At 33.5% G+C, this 17,015-nt stretch overlaps 3 protein-coding genes across 4 annotated transcripts in view; 2 read left to right on the top strand and 1 right to left on the bottom strand.

Moving 5' to 3' along the window:
• The first annotated feature begins 240 nt into the window (after positions 1-240).
• Positions 241-6,418, top strand: LOC106720080 (IQ and AAA domain-containing protein 1-like). Its single transcript, XM_045679097.1, has 19 exons — positions 241-321; positions 1,129-1,295; positions 1,848-2,056; positions 2,136-2,310; positions 2,386-2,520; positions 2,638-2,749; positions 2,807-2,964; positions 3,032-3,191; positions 3,275-3,442; positions 3,529-3,677; positions 3,953-4,103; positions 4,171-4,274; positions 4,362-4,507; positions 4,834-4,991; positions 5,161-5,263; positions 5,328-5,451; positions 5,679-5,798; positions 5,925-5,994; positions 6,253-6,418. Exons 1-19 carry the CDS (start codon positions 241-243, stop codon positions 6,412-6,414), a joined length of 2,652 nt encoding a protein of 883 aa, XP_045535053.1. The 3' UTR covers positions 6,415-6,418.
• A 1,359-nt stretch (positions 6,419-7,777) lies between these two features.
• Positions 7,778-14,178, bottom strand: LOC106720081 (meiosis-specific nuclear structural protein 1). The gene is made up of 9 exons (XM_045679096.1): positions 14,143-14,178; positions 13,328-13,504; positions 12,903-13,133; positions 12,314-12,543; positions 11,622-11,786; positions 10,937-11,015; positions 10,657-10,860; positions 9,522-9,706; positions 7,778-8,036 (listed from the first exon to the last, which is right to left on the bottom strand). The coding sequence occupies exons 1-9, from the start codon at positions 14,176-14,178 to the stop codon at positions 7,805-7,807; spliced, it is 1,539 nt and encodes a 512-aa protein (XP_045535052.1). The 3' UTR covers positions 7,778-7,804.
• A 783-nt stretch (positions 14,179-14,961) lies between these two features.
• LOC106720399 (myc box-dependent-interacting protein 1) overlaps positions 14,962-17,015 on the top strand; it is a 33,859-nt gene continuing 31,805 nt past the window's right edge. For both annotated transcript variants that reach the window (XM_014515090.2, XM_014515087.2), the window contains exon 1: positions 14,962-15,169. In XM_014515090.2, the coding sequence (XP_014370576.2) occupies positions 15,101-15,169 (69 nt within the window). In that variant the 5' untranslated portion in view covers positions 14,962-15,100. The remainder of the gene's footprint in view (positions 15,170-17,015) is intronic.

Here is a 17,015-nt window from a genome sequence, read left to right as displayed (position 1 = left end):
AATACAAATATGATTTATCGTTTATTTAATACGAAAGAAGCATTTTGCTACTTCTTTTACCTAATATCAAGCGTTACTAAGGCACTGTTATTTTTAAACCTTTATTTGAAAAGTCATCAATACAATCAAAAATACTTTTTACTATACCATAGCCAACTGAATTAATTTGATTTAAATAGTTTAAGCTATTGCATACCTTGTATTGCTTTGTAGAACGAAAATTTCTAAATTTTAGTAAAAATGAGTGATTATTATTTTCACAAATGGAAGCAAGTGCTGATAGAACTAGAAAAACATGTTAAACTGGACTTAGATTATCAGGTAGTTAAACAGTTTAAATCAAACCTTCTAAAACGTAAATTAACTGCGTATTTATTCACAACAATAATCCCGTACCAATCAAATACAATAGAACCAGGTTTAATACAATCCTTACTATCCTTACTAATATTATAAATGCGAAAGTAACTCTGTCTGTCTGTCTGTCTGTCTGTCTGTCTGTCTTGCGTTCACGCAAAAACTACTGAACCGATTTAAATGAAATTTTGTACACAGATAGTCTAGAGCCTGAGGATGGACATAGGCTACTTTTTAACGCGAAAAAAGGGTTATAAGAGGCTGAAAGTAAGGGTGGAAATTTGTATGGAAGTATCGTCATTTTTACAGTTAGAAGCTTTAAACTTATTTTTTAGGCTGCTGATTTGATATAAATAAATATGACATTTTAAATTTGTAAAACTTTTACCCTCAAGGTTGCAATGTAACAAAACAGAATAGGGGATGAAAGTTTGTATGGGAAGATGTTTATGTGAATATTTTGTAAGTTTAATATTTTTTGGCATTTTTTATAAGTTTAAGTAAAAACCATAACAACAACATAATTCACGACCCGTAACCCAGAGGGGTAAGCAGAGACCTACATTTGGCGCGGTCCGGGCACACCTCTTTCTATGTTCTTCTACATACATCAAAGCATAGCACGCTGGTTAAATAAAATAATTAGCCCAAAAAAATGCTACCCAAAATAGTATTTCACGCGGACGAAGTCGCGGGCACAGCTAGTAACAAAATAAAAATAAATAAAGTTGGACGTCTATAATCGTCTATCTGCTAAATTTCACATTGTAGGAAACGAAAGTACACGATCAAAAGTGCTGCGAGGCGGTCCAGCGCTTGGATAGCGTGCTGTCCAAATACCTAGCACTCTACAACAGTAGTGTGGACTGCTTGCAGCAAAGCCTGCAGGTACAGAAGACTGAGTACATACAAGATGTGGTCAATGCTATCACTGCTAGGTAAAGTCAGATGTAATTGTTTAAACAAGAGCGTCGGTGGCTCAGGGGTTAAGCACTTGACTTGCAATTTGCAGGTCCTGGGTTCGAATCCCGCCATGTACCAATGTGTTTTTCGATTTACATATGTACATTTATCCGACGTTCTTACGGTGAAGGAAAACATTGTGATGCAACCTGCACATATCTGAGAAGAAATTCAATGATATGTGTGAAGTCAACCAACCCGCACTTGGCCAGCGTGGTTGACTATGGCCTAGTCACCCCTAACTTGGGGTAGGCTCCGAGCCCCTCGGTGGGGACATATAGTGAGCTTATGATGATGATGATGATGATATCTTTCATAATTTATAATATCTATTAAAACAACCGCATAATTTGTTAAGAGATAAATACTTTTTAATTCTTAAATATGTAACTAATATCATTTATATTAAAGTTTAATACAAATTTTATTAAAACTATTAATCAAATATGTAGGTACTTAGGTAAATACATAGCTTATAGTTTTTTGAAACTCTTCTAAATGAATTTCTATAAACATTTCTTTTTCAGAATAATGGAATTAAAGCATCAACTTCGAAAACTTGAAGGTTATTATTATCAGTACTTTGGCAGTGGATTAATTCAACATGGACTCACCTTTGATGACGCGGATCCTATTGATGTGCCTTGTAAAATGACGCGATCTGAGCGAGTGCAGGCTGTGATTGATGAAGTTCTATTGAAGGCTAAGGAGGAGAAAAAAGTATGTTTAGAAGAAGGTAATATAAAAGTATTTCGGTATTTTTTTTATTATAACTTAATAACTTAAATAAATATAAAACAACAATTTCTTATAAGCCGCTGAAGAAGAAAAAGTGTCCCCTGAAACGAACTCATTTTTACGTTTCTGGGAAAGTGATAATGAAAGTGAAGAGGTTGAAAAAGAAATATCTGAAATCATTCCCCAACTTTCCGAAGAAAGTCTCAAACGAATGGAAATGATAAAACTCATTCAAGCTCACGAACGGTCCCGGTGAGTCTTTAATACATAGAATCAAATCAAACCTAAATCCTAAATATTTATAATAATAATTATTTTTGATATCAGACAAGTTATACGATGGAACACAAGAAGGAAATTTAAAAGAGAGAAATGGGAAAAGGAATTAAATGAAACAGCAAAACCACAGGCAAGGCTTGAAGTTAAAGAAAGAGCTGCAGCACTTATAAAAAAAGTATTAAGGTAGTTGTCAAAGTAACATTGCAAATATTGCATTATTTATAATACTTAATACAAGCTTTTTCTGATAATTTTTCAAAATCTTAAAGATTTTTTAAAATGAATACATTTATTTTTCAGAATATATTTCGAAATAAAAAGACATCGCGCTAGACAACGTAAACTTGATGAGATGATTGGTATTAGTCTCTGCATAAAACCAAATTATGAGGAGACATTAAAATATTCAATGGTACAATTTTAGCATGTGTAAAATTTAAGTAAAGTTAGATTCACATATAACTTACAGAGGTTACAGGTTACAGATCAACGCATTGACAAACAAAAGCAATACAAAGAAGAAAGATTATCTAAAATTGAAACAATGAATAAAACCTACTTGAAACAAATAGAACATAATACTGCAGACGAATATAAAGACTTTATAAGACAATGGTTTAAGAAATGGTAAATAAATTAGAAATTTAATTGTAACTTTTTAAGAGTCAATTTATTAATTGTAAATTATTTAAAGGTATGCAGAAGTAAAGTTTTTCTATGATATACCTAAACAAGAAATAGGTGGGTCTTCTTTGATTTTCAAGGAAATGGTTCCTACCCCAACAGAATGGCAAAAAGAATACGAGGCATATTTGCAAGAAAAAAAATCAAATAAAAATAAAACAAATGCTCAGGTATTTATATTTAAGTTTGTTTTTGTTCAAGATGTACAAATTCAGTACTTTAATTGTAATTTGTAATAAAATTTATTTCGCAGAAAAAGTTCGAAAAACAGGAAGCAAAAAAGGAAGAAATGAAACTAAAGAAAGAGGAGCAAAGAAAATTAAAGATGGAACAAGAACTAATAAAGAAAATGATGAAAAACCCCAAACAACATCCCGGTTTTCATTATCCGATGTCGAAGAAAACGGAAAATATTTTACAGGTTTGTCAATAATCTCCAATTTAAATAAATTATACAGAAACAAATAATCTTTAAACCTTTAAACGTAAATATATTTTGTGCTTTAGACAATCATGAAGTATAGAAACGATTGGAATGATCTTGATACTTGGGAAACTGAAGGATATAAGGAGGGATATGTGCGAGAGATAGACCATAACAACGCATGCATGAACATGAAATTGAAAATATTGAAAGCAGTTGATGAAGATATGAGGTTAATATTATACCTATTGAAGTTTTCACTCAAAACTAATCAATTGACACTCCTCCAACTACTACAAGTTTGTAACTGCCTACAGTAGGGTACAAACCCTGAAAATTGTTATTTAACAGACATTCGAACCATAATAGTTTTTACAATTGTATTAACATAAGAAGCCTGTATTTGTACAGCTGAGTTAAATATAAAAATATAATCCCAAAACAATATTTGAATACAATAATTCTTTGTCTCTTTTGATAACCTCTTATTGTTACGAAATATTTCAGACAAGAGCTCCAGGTTCTGAAATGCGCTTTGCAATCAGAATACAAGAGGAACAATGAAAAGATGCCGGAAAATATGAAAGTTAAACAAAAGAAAGCAAAGAAACAAAAAGTCGACTCTACAATATCTGAGAGCGTACAAGAAAAAATGCAGGTTGGAATACAAAAGGCGATTAAGTTTATTGAATAATACCAAAAGATAAATAATTATTTTTTTATAGGAACTGGCATCTTCGGGCTATTTGAAAGAAAATACAAATATGAAATTGCAAGATTTTGTAGGGGATATTAATTTTGTAGGAGACAAACTTCGTTGTCTTTTACAGTAAGTAAATATACCAATAAACTTGTTTTGTGATACGGGCATAAGTTAAGGTGTTAATAATATTACAAAAATATAGTATTCGTATAGGCGTGCATCCCCTCTCTGTGGTGAAACTCGATTCCTGTGGTGGGAGAAGTGCGGCGAGCTTGTGTTGGGTGCCCGGAGACTCCTGCTGGTGGGACCTCGTGGCAGCGGAAAGACCACGTTGGTGAACATACTATCATCTGTGAATAGTAAGTCTTAGGAAGTCTGTAAATCTCATAAAGTATTTTGCAGCACTAAATAAAGGCGTACATCATATAACAGGAGACAAATGTTTGCGAGGAATGGTGGAGACCTTCTATAGGAGTGCTTTACTAAAGGTGAAAGTGATTATATTTTATGACGAAATGCACTTTAAAAAGCTTAATGATATCTTGGAGTCTATTATTTAAGAGCCAGTTGCAATAATTTCTCGGGTTCTGACTTTCTTATTAACATTATATGAAACTACATAGCGATCCTTTGATACGATATTCATTAGCTAGATGCATTTATTGCTATTTGCTATTGGTTCTAGATGCAGTACTATTCGAACTGGACCCAGCAAACGTTTCACCAGATCTCATATCACCGGCACATCTCAGACAAGTTGTCAGCTCAACGGTGACGTGTGCCAGAGCAACGCAGCCCGCTGTTATACATCTCAAGTCTCTGCATCCGCTTTACTGTAAAAAGGTACAGCGATCAAATACGTTAAACGTTTTTATATGAATCTTATTTTCCTTATGTTACAAGTATGGAATAAAATAGGGTAGACTGTCATAGGTAGGAAGTTCTTTGAATTGGGAGGTGACATGAGTTACGTTATATTGAATTCTTATTTAAATGTCTACGAATATTTCAGGTACCACCAGAACAGAACAAACAGAACTTGAATATATTTGCACAATTTTTTGTGCGAATGTTGTTGAAGAAAATACACAAAAATGATATGATTACAGTTATAGGTACATACATTCTTACACATATCAGTGTACAAATTATTTTGAAATTATTAACTTAAATTTTTAGGTAGTTGTAGTGATCCTTGGTCGACGAAGACAAACAAACTACTGAAGAACTTTCCAGATGTCATCGTGATGCCGCGGACTACATACAATACTGTTTCCTTCATCTTGAGGAAATGGATGACTGAGTAACCTTATCTTATACTTAATATTTCTACATACATTAATATGATACTTTTAAGCAGCTAACTACCAAATTAATTGATAACTTACACACGAAGAGATAATTGGTAATTAAAGTAGACCTTAGTGGAGTTACATATTATTTCTGTCGTTTCCTGTCCACAACAAATACGAGAAAGGAAATATCTTTATTTAACTATGAACAATATTAATTTAAATATACACGTTTCAGCAACCGCGTGGTCCCGCGGGATCTGAACACGCAGAGCATAGCACAACTTTTGCAAGATTATTCATTTGGACATATCAGAGATGCACTCAACAGTTTCCTGACACCTGACAATATCATAAAGTTAGTCATATTGAATAGATTAGGACAATGCACATTAAAAATACCAGAATCTTAATTCATATAATATGGTGATTTAAAAGATCTGCCGTTTTAGTAAACTAGTAAATGAACTTATACGTGTTTTAGGATACCTGTATATGGCTTGTCACCGCAAGAAGTGCTCGACCACGTCACGAAAAACGAAGATGATAAAGTCGTATGTCTATAGATTTGCTTATATAATTAACGTTGATTGATATACTTGTTTTCAGATATTTTAGCGGCTTTTAATTTCGCGCGAATCGCTTCGCAAGACTTTTAGGTATAACGGGGCGTAGAAGGATGCGGGGGAAGGGCACTGCTCTAACAGGCTGATGAATTTGGACCACTACGATATTTGAAAAGAGTTATAATAGTTACCACAGGATTTAACATAGATATGCTTTGGTGTAAACCTTCATTGTGTTCTTCCCAGGACTACAAAAAGTACCAGGAGTGGTACGACGTGAACACGACGTGGGGCAAACGCGAGGTGAACAGACTGCAAAGTGACAGGGAATTCTTGTTGCTGCAGCAGAAATTCGTAGAGAAAATGAAGAAACGAGGAGTCTTAGAGAAACATCAAGTACCACAATAGAGGAAGAATAAATCTGTTCTATAAAATTTTAAGATTCTATATTAAACATTTGACTTTGAACATTGTTATGTTTTTTTTTTTGTAATAGTCAAAAGTAAGCTGGTCAAAAAATACAGCCTATATAAATATCTAAAATATACATGAAATAAACGTTACGTTGACAGTATAATAGGTTGTGTTATAATGAAACAAACATGCCTTTAATATCAACAGTAAGTAGATAAGGCAGCGCGGAACCGAATAAAAACGATATGGAGTGTCGATTTAATGTGTAAGGGTTGGCCAGGGGGAGGGGGATGATTTTTTCAGAGGGTCGACTGCGGCCGTGCGCTCAAATCGCTGACGTAAACACTTTGTATTTCTTTATTGCACAAAAATGCTAAATTTTAATATTCGTTAGGGTGACCATGTCACTGAAAGAACAGCAATATCACGTAGTGTTCCAGTATTTAAAATATTGCATAAAATGATCTAGTTTTGAAGAAACATATGAAATGAAATACTTCAAAAAGAAAAAATAATTCGACAGAAGTAATTCTATATCTAAATTAATTAAAGACCAGACTTAATACGCTCAGTGTCACTGACAGGTCGAGATAACTTTTATACACGAAAAAAAAAAGTAGTGATGATAGTGTTAACATTATAAAGAATTGCTTGTTGCATCTTGATAAAAGACATGTCTATATCTTAAAGTTTTAACATCTAATCTGTTAGAACATAAAATTAATTTCACCTAAAGCAAACATGTATTTTTTATAGTCACCCTACAAACCACCCCTTTTAATATTCATGCGGCGTATTGAGAATTAATTTGGCGAGTTTAAATATTGTGGGAGCTTTGGCCGCTGATTGTTGTTTGGTTTTCTTCTTGTATCTTCTGTTGTTTGTGTAACTAGTTGTATACATTTATTTCACAAAAATATAAATATTAATCCATTTTTATATCACTATTTCTTTAGTTACGTGTTAATTACTTGTATTTAGGTGCCGTTAACGCTGCAATCAGTACTTGATCAAGTAATCAACCGTTACCACTATTTGTGGTAGCAATCTTACTAATATTATAAATGTGAATGTTTAGATGGATGTTTGTTTGAAGGTATCTCCAGATACTCAACGGATCTCAATGAAATTTGACATAGATGAACATAGTTTAGAAGATAACATAGACTAGTTAAGTTTTTTTTAATTCCTCGCGGACAGAGTTGCGGGTGACGGCTAGTTTGAAATAAAATTAATAAAACACAATTACAAAAATATAACATTTATTGAATTTTTTCATAATATTGTTACAATATACCAAAATACATAACATCAATGTATAATTTCAATGTCTCCATTTTTGTTTTATATCAAATATAACAACAATGGAAACCTCTAGCCCACACTAATATTCTCTAAGTATTCTACACTGCGAGTTACACTTGGGCCGCCTGAGAGGTTTGTTGTGATGTGAGATGTGGTCCAGCTGCAGATGGCAGAGATGAGGGTGTTGTGAGGCTGCGTGCTGCAGCAGAGGCAGGTCCTCAGAGCGCAAGACGCCGGGCTGCAAGTATCCCAGCACTTGCGGCGCGTGCGCTGACACTATGCGCCTGCGCTCCTCCGCTGTCTCCGATAACCTGACATTATTTTATATTAATTGGCGACCATTTGGATTCGCTGAAATAGCGAAGCGACCGCTGCACTGACATCCGCAATTACGTTGCCTACCATTAATCGACTGAGGAACGCAATAAAAGACAATATTTGCCTTCCCATTCTTGATAAGAAAAGAGTGGGAAGGGAAAATGACTAAGACTACGAGGCATAACTTCCGTGTGAGTATTTCTCCGGGAGAGCTGACCAATTCGTGCAACAGATGTTGCTTGCCTCTACCACTGTCAGAATGGTTCATCAATATAATCTTTCTATCCTATCACCATGTTGTAGCACACCAGGTTTTCATCTTCTAGATTAGTGATGCAACGGATGTCTGTTTCCGTTTCCGCAAGTGCGGAAGTTCCGCGTGCTTTTCAACATCCGTTTCTGTTTCTGTTTCCGCATCTTTTATAACGGAGATAAAACGGAACTTTACGACGGCTGAGAGATCCAAATGCGCGGCGTGAGACGGGCAGTCCGTGCGCGGCCTTTTGACATTTGTCGCATTTGTTTGTTTACGTACTATTTTGTGAATTTAAGCGCGTAATATTTTCTGCTGCTGTTTGAAACAATCAGTTTCTCTTGCTGGAGTTGACTGTCTAGTTGTTGTCCATATAAAATTTGACAACTGGCAAAATGTGACTATTTCATACTTACGAGTTATTAAATGTACTTTTGGATAAGTGATAACCATGTAATATATCATCATCATTATATAGTTAGAAATATATTTGTCGTTTGTCAACACGAGTGGTTTGGCGAACTTTAATTTGTAAAGAGTGTAATTTTGTTCCTGAAAATAACTTAAAAAAAAACGCGTATTTTAACTTATTGCAGCGCAGTAAAAATACATACATTGAAGGCTAAAGGATGTTGGAATAACAAGCAAAAATAATCTACACATATAGAACCTCTTTTAAATTATCAATGTTTTATTCTTCTATTATTATAATTGTCACTTGAGTGACGTATTGACTTCTCATTGTGTTAATATCGTAAATATATAAAAAATTAAAATAAATAATTTAATCCCGTAACTCTGCATTTCCTTTGCTTATAACCCTTGAAAATCCAATAAAGGACACCAATGCCTTAATAAATTAAAAACGAATACAAACTGTTTTTACCGAAAAAAATATTTTTGTAAATATGTTTTTTATTATTATTTACACTTCTGTTTCCGCATCCGTTTCCGTTTCCGTTTCTGCTAAAATTTATTTTTGACATCTGTTTCCGTTTCTGGTTCCGGTAAGACACTTCCGTTGCATCACTATTCTAGATCCATCAATCTTGTCCTAGACATATACCGGTACATCTACTTTCACATATAAAGTTATTTTTGTCAGAAGTTATTCTTTCCTCTGGGAGACACATCTATATCATACTTACAATCTTTCAAAATCTGGATGAAATTTGACACAAAAATAAACATACAAACTTGTTGTATCAATTATAATATAACTCACCAAGCCTTCTCAGTATCAAACACATATTTGGCCTCTTCTTCCTCTTGCTGCTTCTGTTGCTGTCGTCTTCTGGCGTCCTCCGACATCTGCTGCTTCAACTCCAGCGCGTATTGACGCTTCTTCTCTTTCAACTGTCGCTCCTTCTCCAAGTCTTTCTGCTTCAGAGCCTCCATGTCCGCTTCAGACTTAAATATACATCTTTTTTATTGCTTTAATAATTATTATTTTTTTATTATTAATGTTTTATTAACTAAATTCCAGTTATATGAAATAAAATTGTTTAATATGGCACTTGATGTTTCATAGCAATGCAATAAAGATTTTTTTCTAGAAATATTTAGAATTTCACGCGTTTCAGTATTAGAAATACATTTAAAGTTTGTGCCTATTTCATTTTCGCTAAATGTTACGGTTTGTAACGGTGGTGAGGATTCACACTAAAAACAGAGATAAAATAAACTGTCAGATATTAAGCGCATTATATCTTACTTATGGATGTAAAACTTGATCTGAGATGAGAAAAAAACAACCAAAAACAAAGTTCAGAGACGTGTTACTAACAATAAGAAAACTAAAATGAAACTGGACTGGACATATAATGAGAACTAACAAGGAAAAATGGATTAAAGATGTAATAGATCAAAGGAATGGGAAAAGACAAAGAAGTCAAATTAAACGATTAAAGGAGACTTGGCGAAAGGATGGAGACGGAATACCAAAGATAGATAGACGTGGAAACAATTAGAGGAGGAATATATCGACAGACAACATGAACAAAGCGGTTGCTAAGAAATTTAGTATTATGATAAGAATAGAATGAAGTTAAAAAAGTCAGTGAATAACGGCTTTTAATAAGCGCGTTAAAATCGAAAAGATGCATTTAATAGAGATCAGTATGAGTTGGCGACACTGTGTCTAAGCAAATTGTACTCAGTCATTCTGACTTAGGTGAATAGAAGAAGACAGAGTGAGAATTAGCAGACTATATAACAGGGGTCGATTTTTAGACCTCATCGACCCCCAATATAAGTTTTCATTTATGTCAACCTCTAGGAAACCGATATCGACCACTTTGAGAATCCCTGATGTAGATGATGTACATGTGTGTTGTGTCTGAAGATGCTGTATCTTGTACCTGTCTCCTGAATTGTGCCTCTTTCTCTACTTGTTGCAGCGCCTGTTGTCTGCGGAGTTGAATCTGCAGCGAGAGTGCAGCTTCAGTATCTCGTTTGTTGCTCGCCGCTTTGCTCGCCTCAGCTATGTCTTCTTCTATGTTCTTCTCCAAGTACTCCTGCTCCTGGAGACTTCTCACTATATCTTCACGTTCGAGAATCGCAGCCTGTATTATAAGGAAATAATTAGTTTAGATATTCAATTTATTTATTTTCATTTTCTAAGAATCAAAGACAACTAACTCTATCCGCTATAATTTTCGCTGCAATTTTTTCATTCAGCATCTCCCTTTCTCGAAACTTTCTCTCTCTTTCTGCAACTCTGAAGATAAAATAAGTTCTTTTTAAAAAAAAATGTTTATATCATATGTGATTTTTTTATATCATAAGGTAGCAAACGAGCAAACGGCTACCTGGATTCACCGAAATATCGAGGCGACCATTGCCCATAGACATCCGCAAATGCAGATGCGCTGCCTACCTTTAATTAACGGAGAAGGGGATGCACTGAAAGGGGATATTTCTCTTTCCTATGCGTCCCCTCTTCCGCCAAATCTACTTTCCCTTCCCATCATTTCCTAATAAGAAAAGAGTGGAAAGGGAAAGAGGACAAAAATTAGGCTTCCGGAACCACACTCATCAGAAGAAACGCGGAATTACTTCCACTTGAGGCCTGTCTCCTGTAAGGTTGTGGTATTTCACTGAGCGAGGACAATTCCTGCACACAACAAATATTGTTGTTGCTGGACCTACCACTGTTAAACTGTTTAACTGTTTTTTTTCTTTTTCATTGGTTAAAAATCTACAAAAATTATTTTAATATCTATCCCTCTTCTTCTTCTGATAGACAGACTTCAGATAGATAGATAGACTTTATTACTTTATACATGATATACATATAAATATTTAGTATAAAATGATCACCAACATGGCTGTACTTCTGTCTCCGGCTTGTTTTATCTGATTCTCAATGTTCCTCTCCTCAATCACAAGGAGTTTTTTCTGCTTCTCCTTCCATGCTTCTCGAGCTTTCTTGAACATCTCTATCTCCTTGTTTAACTTTACAGCCAGTTCACGTTTCTGCTGCAATTCTCTTCACAAAAATACATACAAACAGTTACATTTCATATTTTATATTAAAGCATTAATTTCAATATATATCTGCAGAAAAATCATTTTAAAATATACTAAATTAAAAAAAGTCAAGTATTTTTTATTATTCGAGCATCATTGGCTCAAGGGTTAAGCACTTGACTTGCAACCTGCAGGTCCTGGGTTTGAATCCCTCCATATACCAATGTGTTTTTCGATTTACATATGTACATTTATCCGACGTTCTTACGTTGAAGGAAAACATCGTGATGCTGCACATATCTGAGAAGAAATTCAGTGATATGTGTGAAGTCAACCCGCACTGAGTCAACATGGTTGACTATGGCCTAGTCACTCCTAACTTAGAGTAGGCACCGAGCCCCTCCGTGGAGTCATAAAGTGAGCTGATTAAGTATTATTATTATTGAACCTTGTAGACAAATTTGCTTTCAAATAACTTACTATGTTATTTTACTATAAGTCATTTTGCTTTCAGACAACATAATAATTTCTGGTGTGTATATAAACCTGTGGTCTTCATCGGCTATTGTTTTCATAACTTCTTCTAGCATCTTCTTTTCAATTAGTGTCTCCTCAAACTGGCACTGCTTCACTCTCTGCCTGTCGACCAGCTGCTGCTGCATTTCTAGAAGGAGTTTGGCTTTCCTCTCCATTGCCTCTTTCTCTTCTCTTTTTACTGCTTCAGCATCAATAGCTAATGCACTCATTAAAATTATATTTTGTCTTCTTTCTTCTGCCTGAAAAAAAAATATTAGTTGTGTTAAAACAAATTTTTTTTTTACATCAAATGTAAATCAGATCTTTAACAATATTTTTGTAAATGTAACTGCTTTGTAAATATTTTTTTTTAATTTAAAATCTTTTGAAAAAGTCTTCTTTGAAAAAAAATCTTTTCTTTTCTCTTTTTAAAAAAAAAAATTTACTATGAAATGTAAATCTATATCTTATGAAATACAAAAAAAAAAACAAAACCTACTTATACAAAAAAACAACATACTGTATGAAATAAGCATCACTTAAAACTAACATAGTTCAGTAACTGAACTACTTTTGTTTTTTTATTGTTATTTAGATTAGTTTTTGAAAGTAAACTTACTTCATCCTGCAGTCGCTTGTACTGATTATGCAGTATCTGCTGCTTCAAGTCCTTACAAACATAGCCATTCTGCAATTTTCGCAGCAGTGTTCTAAGCTCAGGGTCCCGTTCTCTAAGGTAATGTCTACGCTGCAGCTGACAAATCTCCTCTTGACTATGCTTAGCTATTTCACTAGCCAACGCAATCTCTTTTTGTGTTCTAGCATTCACCAATGCTGAATGATCTGTTCTCTACAAATGTTTAAAACTATATAAAATCTAATGTATAAAAACCAAAGCCTATAATGAAAAATTTAAAAACATTACTTTTTACTTAATTTAAGTAAATGTTAAATAAGTAAATATAATTTAGAAACCTAATAATGGTTATTTGGTCAAGATGTCAAATTAGCTAATTTCTTTGTTTTTAATTTTTACAAGCATACTTCTTGAAAATCTCTCTCCATTTCAGCCTCTTGATTTATCTGTGCGAGATGTCTGCCGATGTGGCTGTCGTCCATCCGACTGTTCAGCCATTGAATGTCCAGCGCACGTTGGTATGTCTCCAATTCCTTTCTCCTTGCCAAAGCGATTGCATTTTTTTGTAGTTCGTTCTTTGGCTCCTGTAATTACAACATAAAAAACCGTATACAATATATGGTATTTAAAAAAATAATGGAAATGATGAACCCTGAATAATATACTTACCATGATAAGAGGATTTTTTAATTGCTTTAAGAAGTAAATTAAAATGATAACATTTAAAGAAAAGATAAATTGCGTATCAAAATTTTGCGATACAAATTCTTAATTTGAAAATTTGTTTACAGTTTCATTTTTGAAATTAACAGTTGTCAAAAGAACAATGGCAGCCGCCCATACATCAAAATAGTTGAGGCTAAATGATAGCGTCTAAGCATGAAAAATATCTTAAAACGATAAGAATTAGTTGCGGAGCAAATATCTGAAAGAATTTCGGCCCGAGGAAGCCGCAAAAAATAGATATTTTGATTTTAATTTTTCGTTTTTTAAGGTTACGTCATAATGACAGCTTGAGAAAATTCGCAATGAAGGTTGTTATTTAAGTAAATATCTAGTACGTGATTTTATTTTGTATATTAAATCAGAACTGTATCGTTATAAATCAGGCAAATGGTGCTTACGAGTAGTTATGTGGCTGATTTCGAAAAATATAAGAGTTACCACTAGCTGTCACGCGGCATGTTGGTACTCTTTGCTACGAGCGCCACACGAACTCAACCGACACAAGGCGGAGTATTTGTGACGTGCGTGACATTTTAAATGTTGCCATAACCATAAAAGCGAATAGTTACAACATAGTGCGGTTTGCATTCATTTAAAAATGCCTGAAGCCCAAAGAACTATCTTTTTTCACTAAGTATACACCTAATATAAATAATAAGTATCTATTTGAAAGTAAGTATTGGAATATCATACATAATAATAATTTCTAATTCGTACACTTTGCTAAATATAATTCCGAAAATACGGCATTCTTTAAATGGTGGGAACACTTTAATGGGTGGTAATCCGATTAGTCAATATACATTCTTTAAATTATTATAATGTTTCTGTGGCTTCAACAAAAATAGAATTATTTACGTAAATTATTAAAAACATTTCTAACAATAATATAATAATAACAATAACAGACATTTCTAGACGCTAATTTTTTTTTTCAACTATTTTTCTGCCATTGTTCTTTCACAGCATGGCAAACAAATAGTTTGCTAAATGCGTGACATTTTTATTTAATAAATGTAAATTTTATTTTATTCCTTACAATAAGTTAGTTTTGTAACAATCATACTTACTTGCGCTTGTAACAATTTTTGTGAAAAATTAAAAAATGTTTGGTGTGAACTTAAAAAGATAACAACCATAAGCAAAATTTATTTTGATATTGGCAACATTTATTTCATGTGTCTATGGATTCAAATTTTGTAGAAAATCCGACATCTATCCGTCAACTTTGGCACTTTGCCAATTCTGGTGAAAAGCGCCATCTAACGTAGGAATTTGCATTGTTGATCTAAATTTTATCTCAATTCGTGTCGGATACGAGAGTGGGAGTCACGTCACGCCAGTGCAATCCTACGGCATTTGGGGTTTGACGTGTGACAGCAAACTGCAATCGTATCTGTTGCAGTCTGGTGTGTACGATTTTGTAAACTGTCGGTAATGAAAAAGTGAGAGAAATGGCAGAAAGTAAAGGTGCGTTAATTGCGAAAACAGTGCAAAAACATGCTGGACGGGCGAAAGAAAAGGTATTTATGGTTTTGTTATTTGAATCGTGTGAAGAGTTTAATGGTGTTCGTGTTAAAACTATTGCTGTTTGTGTCGTGAAAGCCTTTGGGGGATCAGTTGACCTCTGGTATTACCGTGCCCGAGATGCCTCGACACGTCGTCTAACTTACGCCCTTTCCACCTGTTGATTGTGAGCCTGTGGAGCGCCGAGCGATCTTGATTGAACGTCTTTATACATCGTGTTTACTTAGACTCAGCTGACTTGGTTCTCTGCAAGACGTTTATCGCGAGCGCCCGCCTTATCAATTCCAGGGTATTGCCGTTGACTATTTTTAGGTTGCTGCAGACGAGATAAATTTGGATAGTAGATGCCTGGGTACACATTTTAATATGTTAATTGTTCATGTTAAATATTCATACAGTTTTTTTAAATTTTTCAATGTGTGCTATATATACCTAGCAACTCTATATTGAGGAAAGTGTTCCATATTTTATAAATAACTCATTCGGTAGCAACAGTGAGCTAATAGCTGGGAACGGAGACAGACACATGGCGGTACTGTCTAGAGCATTATTCAAGATGTGTTTTCTGTCAATTCTGAAATTGTTACTAAATAATACTAAAGTTACCAGTATACATTTATATAATTACTTAAAGTTATGTGCTGTAATATGTACGAGCATGCACAAAACAAATATAGCTATATTGTAGGCTGTTGACCTATTCTGGCAGCTGGCCCGTACCTCCAAAATACATTAACAAACTGTAACAAATGGTCATTCACTCACATTTATCTATAAACCCTTTAAGAGTAAATAATAAAAAGAGTAAAGATTAAGTATAATTAAAGTTCTGTGGCAGTTTATCTATTGAAAGTGTAGAATTGTTAAATTTTTGTCAACTTAAAATAAATATTTCTTACAAGTGATAGTGATAAATATTATTTTTTTTAATAATCAAAAACAGAATTTTATATAGCAAAAATTCTGAAACGATATTAATTTAATAAAAATATGACAACTACAAGTAAATTTTCATTAGTGAAATAGTTTATTAATGATACATTAGTGATTATGATATTAAAATAGTTTTACTTGGGTAGTGATAAAGGCAATTAAATAGTGATTATTTTGACATTTAGTGTGAACTTTTTAGTTTACTAGTTAACTAAATTCCAATAGAATATTTTGATAATCAAATATTCAGCCTTTTGAAATCTTACTTCTTACTAATATTAAAAATACTAATGTTTAGATGTTTGTTTGAATGTAGTTATCTCAGGAACAGCTCAATGGATCTTGATGAAATTTGGTATAGACATAGAACATAGTCTGGAAGAACACACAGACAACTTAATACGTTTTTTTTCATTGCGCGCGGACAAAGTCGCGGGCTATAACTAGTTTTATTATAAAAGTAAGATATCAACTTCATAACACTTACAATAGACCATTTTAATGGCATATATTTTAATATCATTCTTATATTATAAATGTGAATTTACATGGATGGATAGATGAAATTTTATTATTACATATCTCTAGAATGGTTTAATGGATACGAAACTTTGGCATTGATGTAGAAAATAAGATCACATAGGCTAATAATTAAGTTATTTTTTAAATTTCTAGCTTACAGAGTTTTTGGTGACAGTTAGAATTCATATAAAAACAATTATCTTTCATAATAAGTTTAAAATGTAAAGGGTGCCATATAGCCTTGACATCTGCTTAGCTGATAATCTTATGTCATTAGTGGCCTAGATTTGAACTGTAAGTTGTTTACACTAGTTGTCTTTTAAAGACTATGTGACATATTATAGCTTGTAGATTATGTTATATGGCAACATTTATTTATGTGATATC

Source organism: Papilio machaon, chromosome 8 (assembly GCF_912999745.1).
Source record: "Papilio machaon chromosome 8, ilPapMach1.1, whole genome shotgun sequence".
In the NCBI taxonomy this organism is placed as follows: Eukaryota; Metazoa; Arthropoda; class Insecta; order Lepidoptera; family Papilionidae; genus Papilio; species Papilio machaon.
This window is presented reverse-complemented; position numbering and strand designations above follow the sequence as displayed.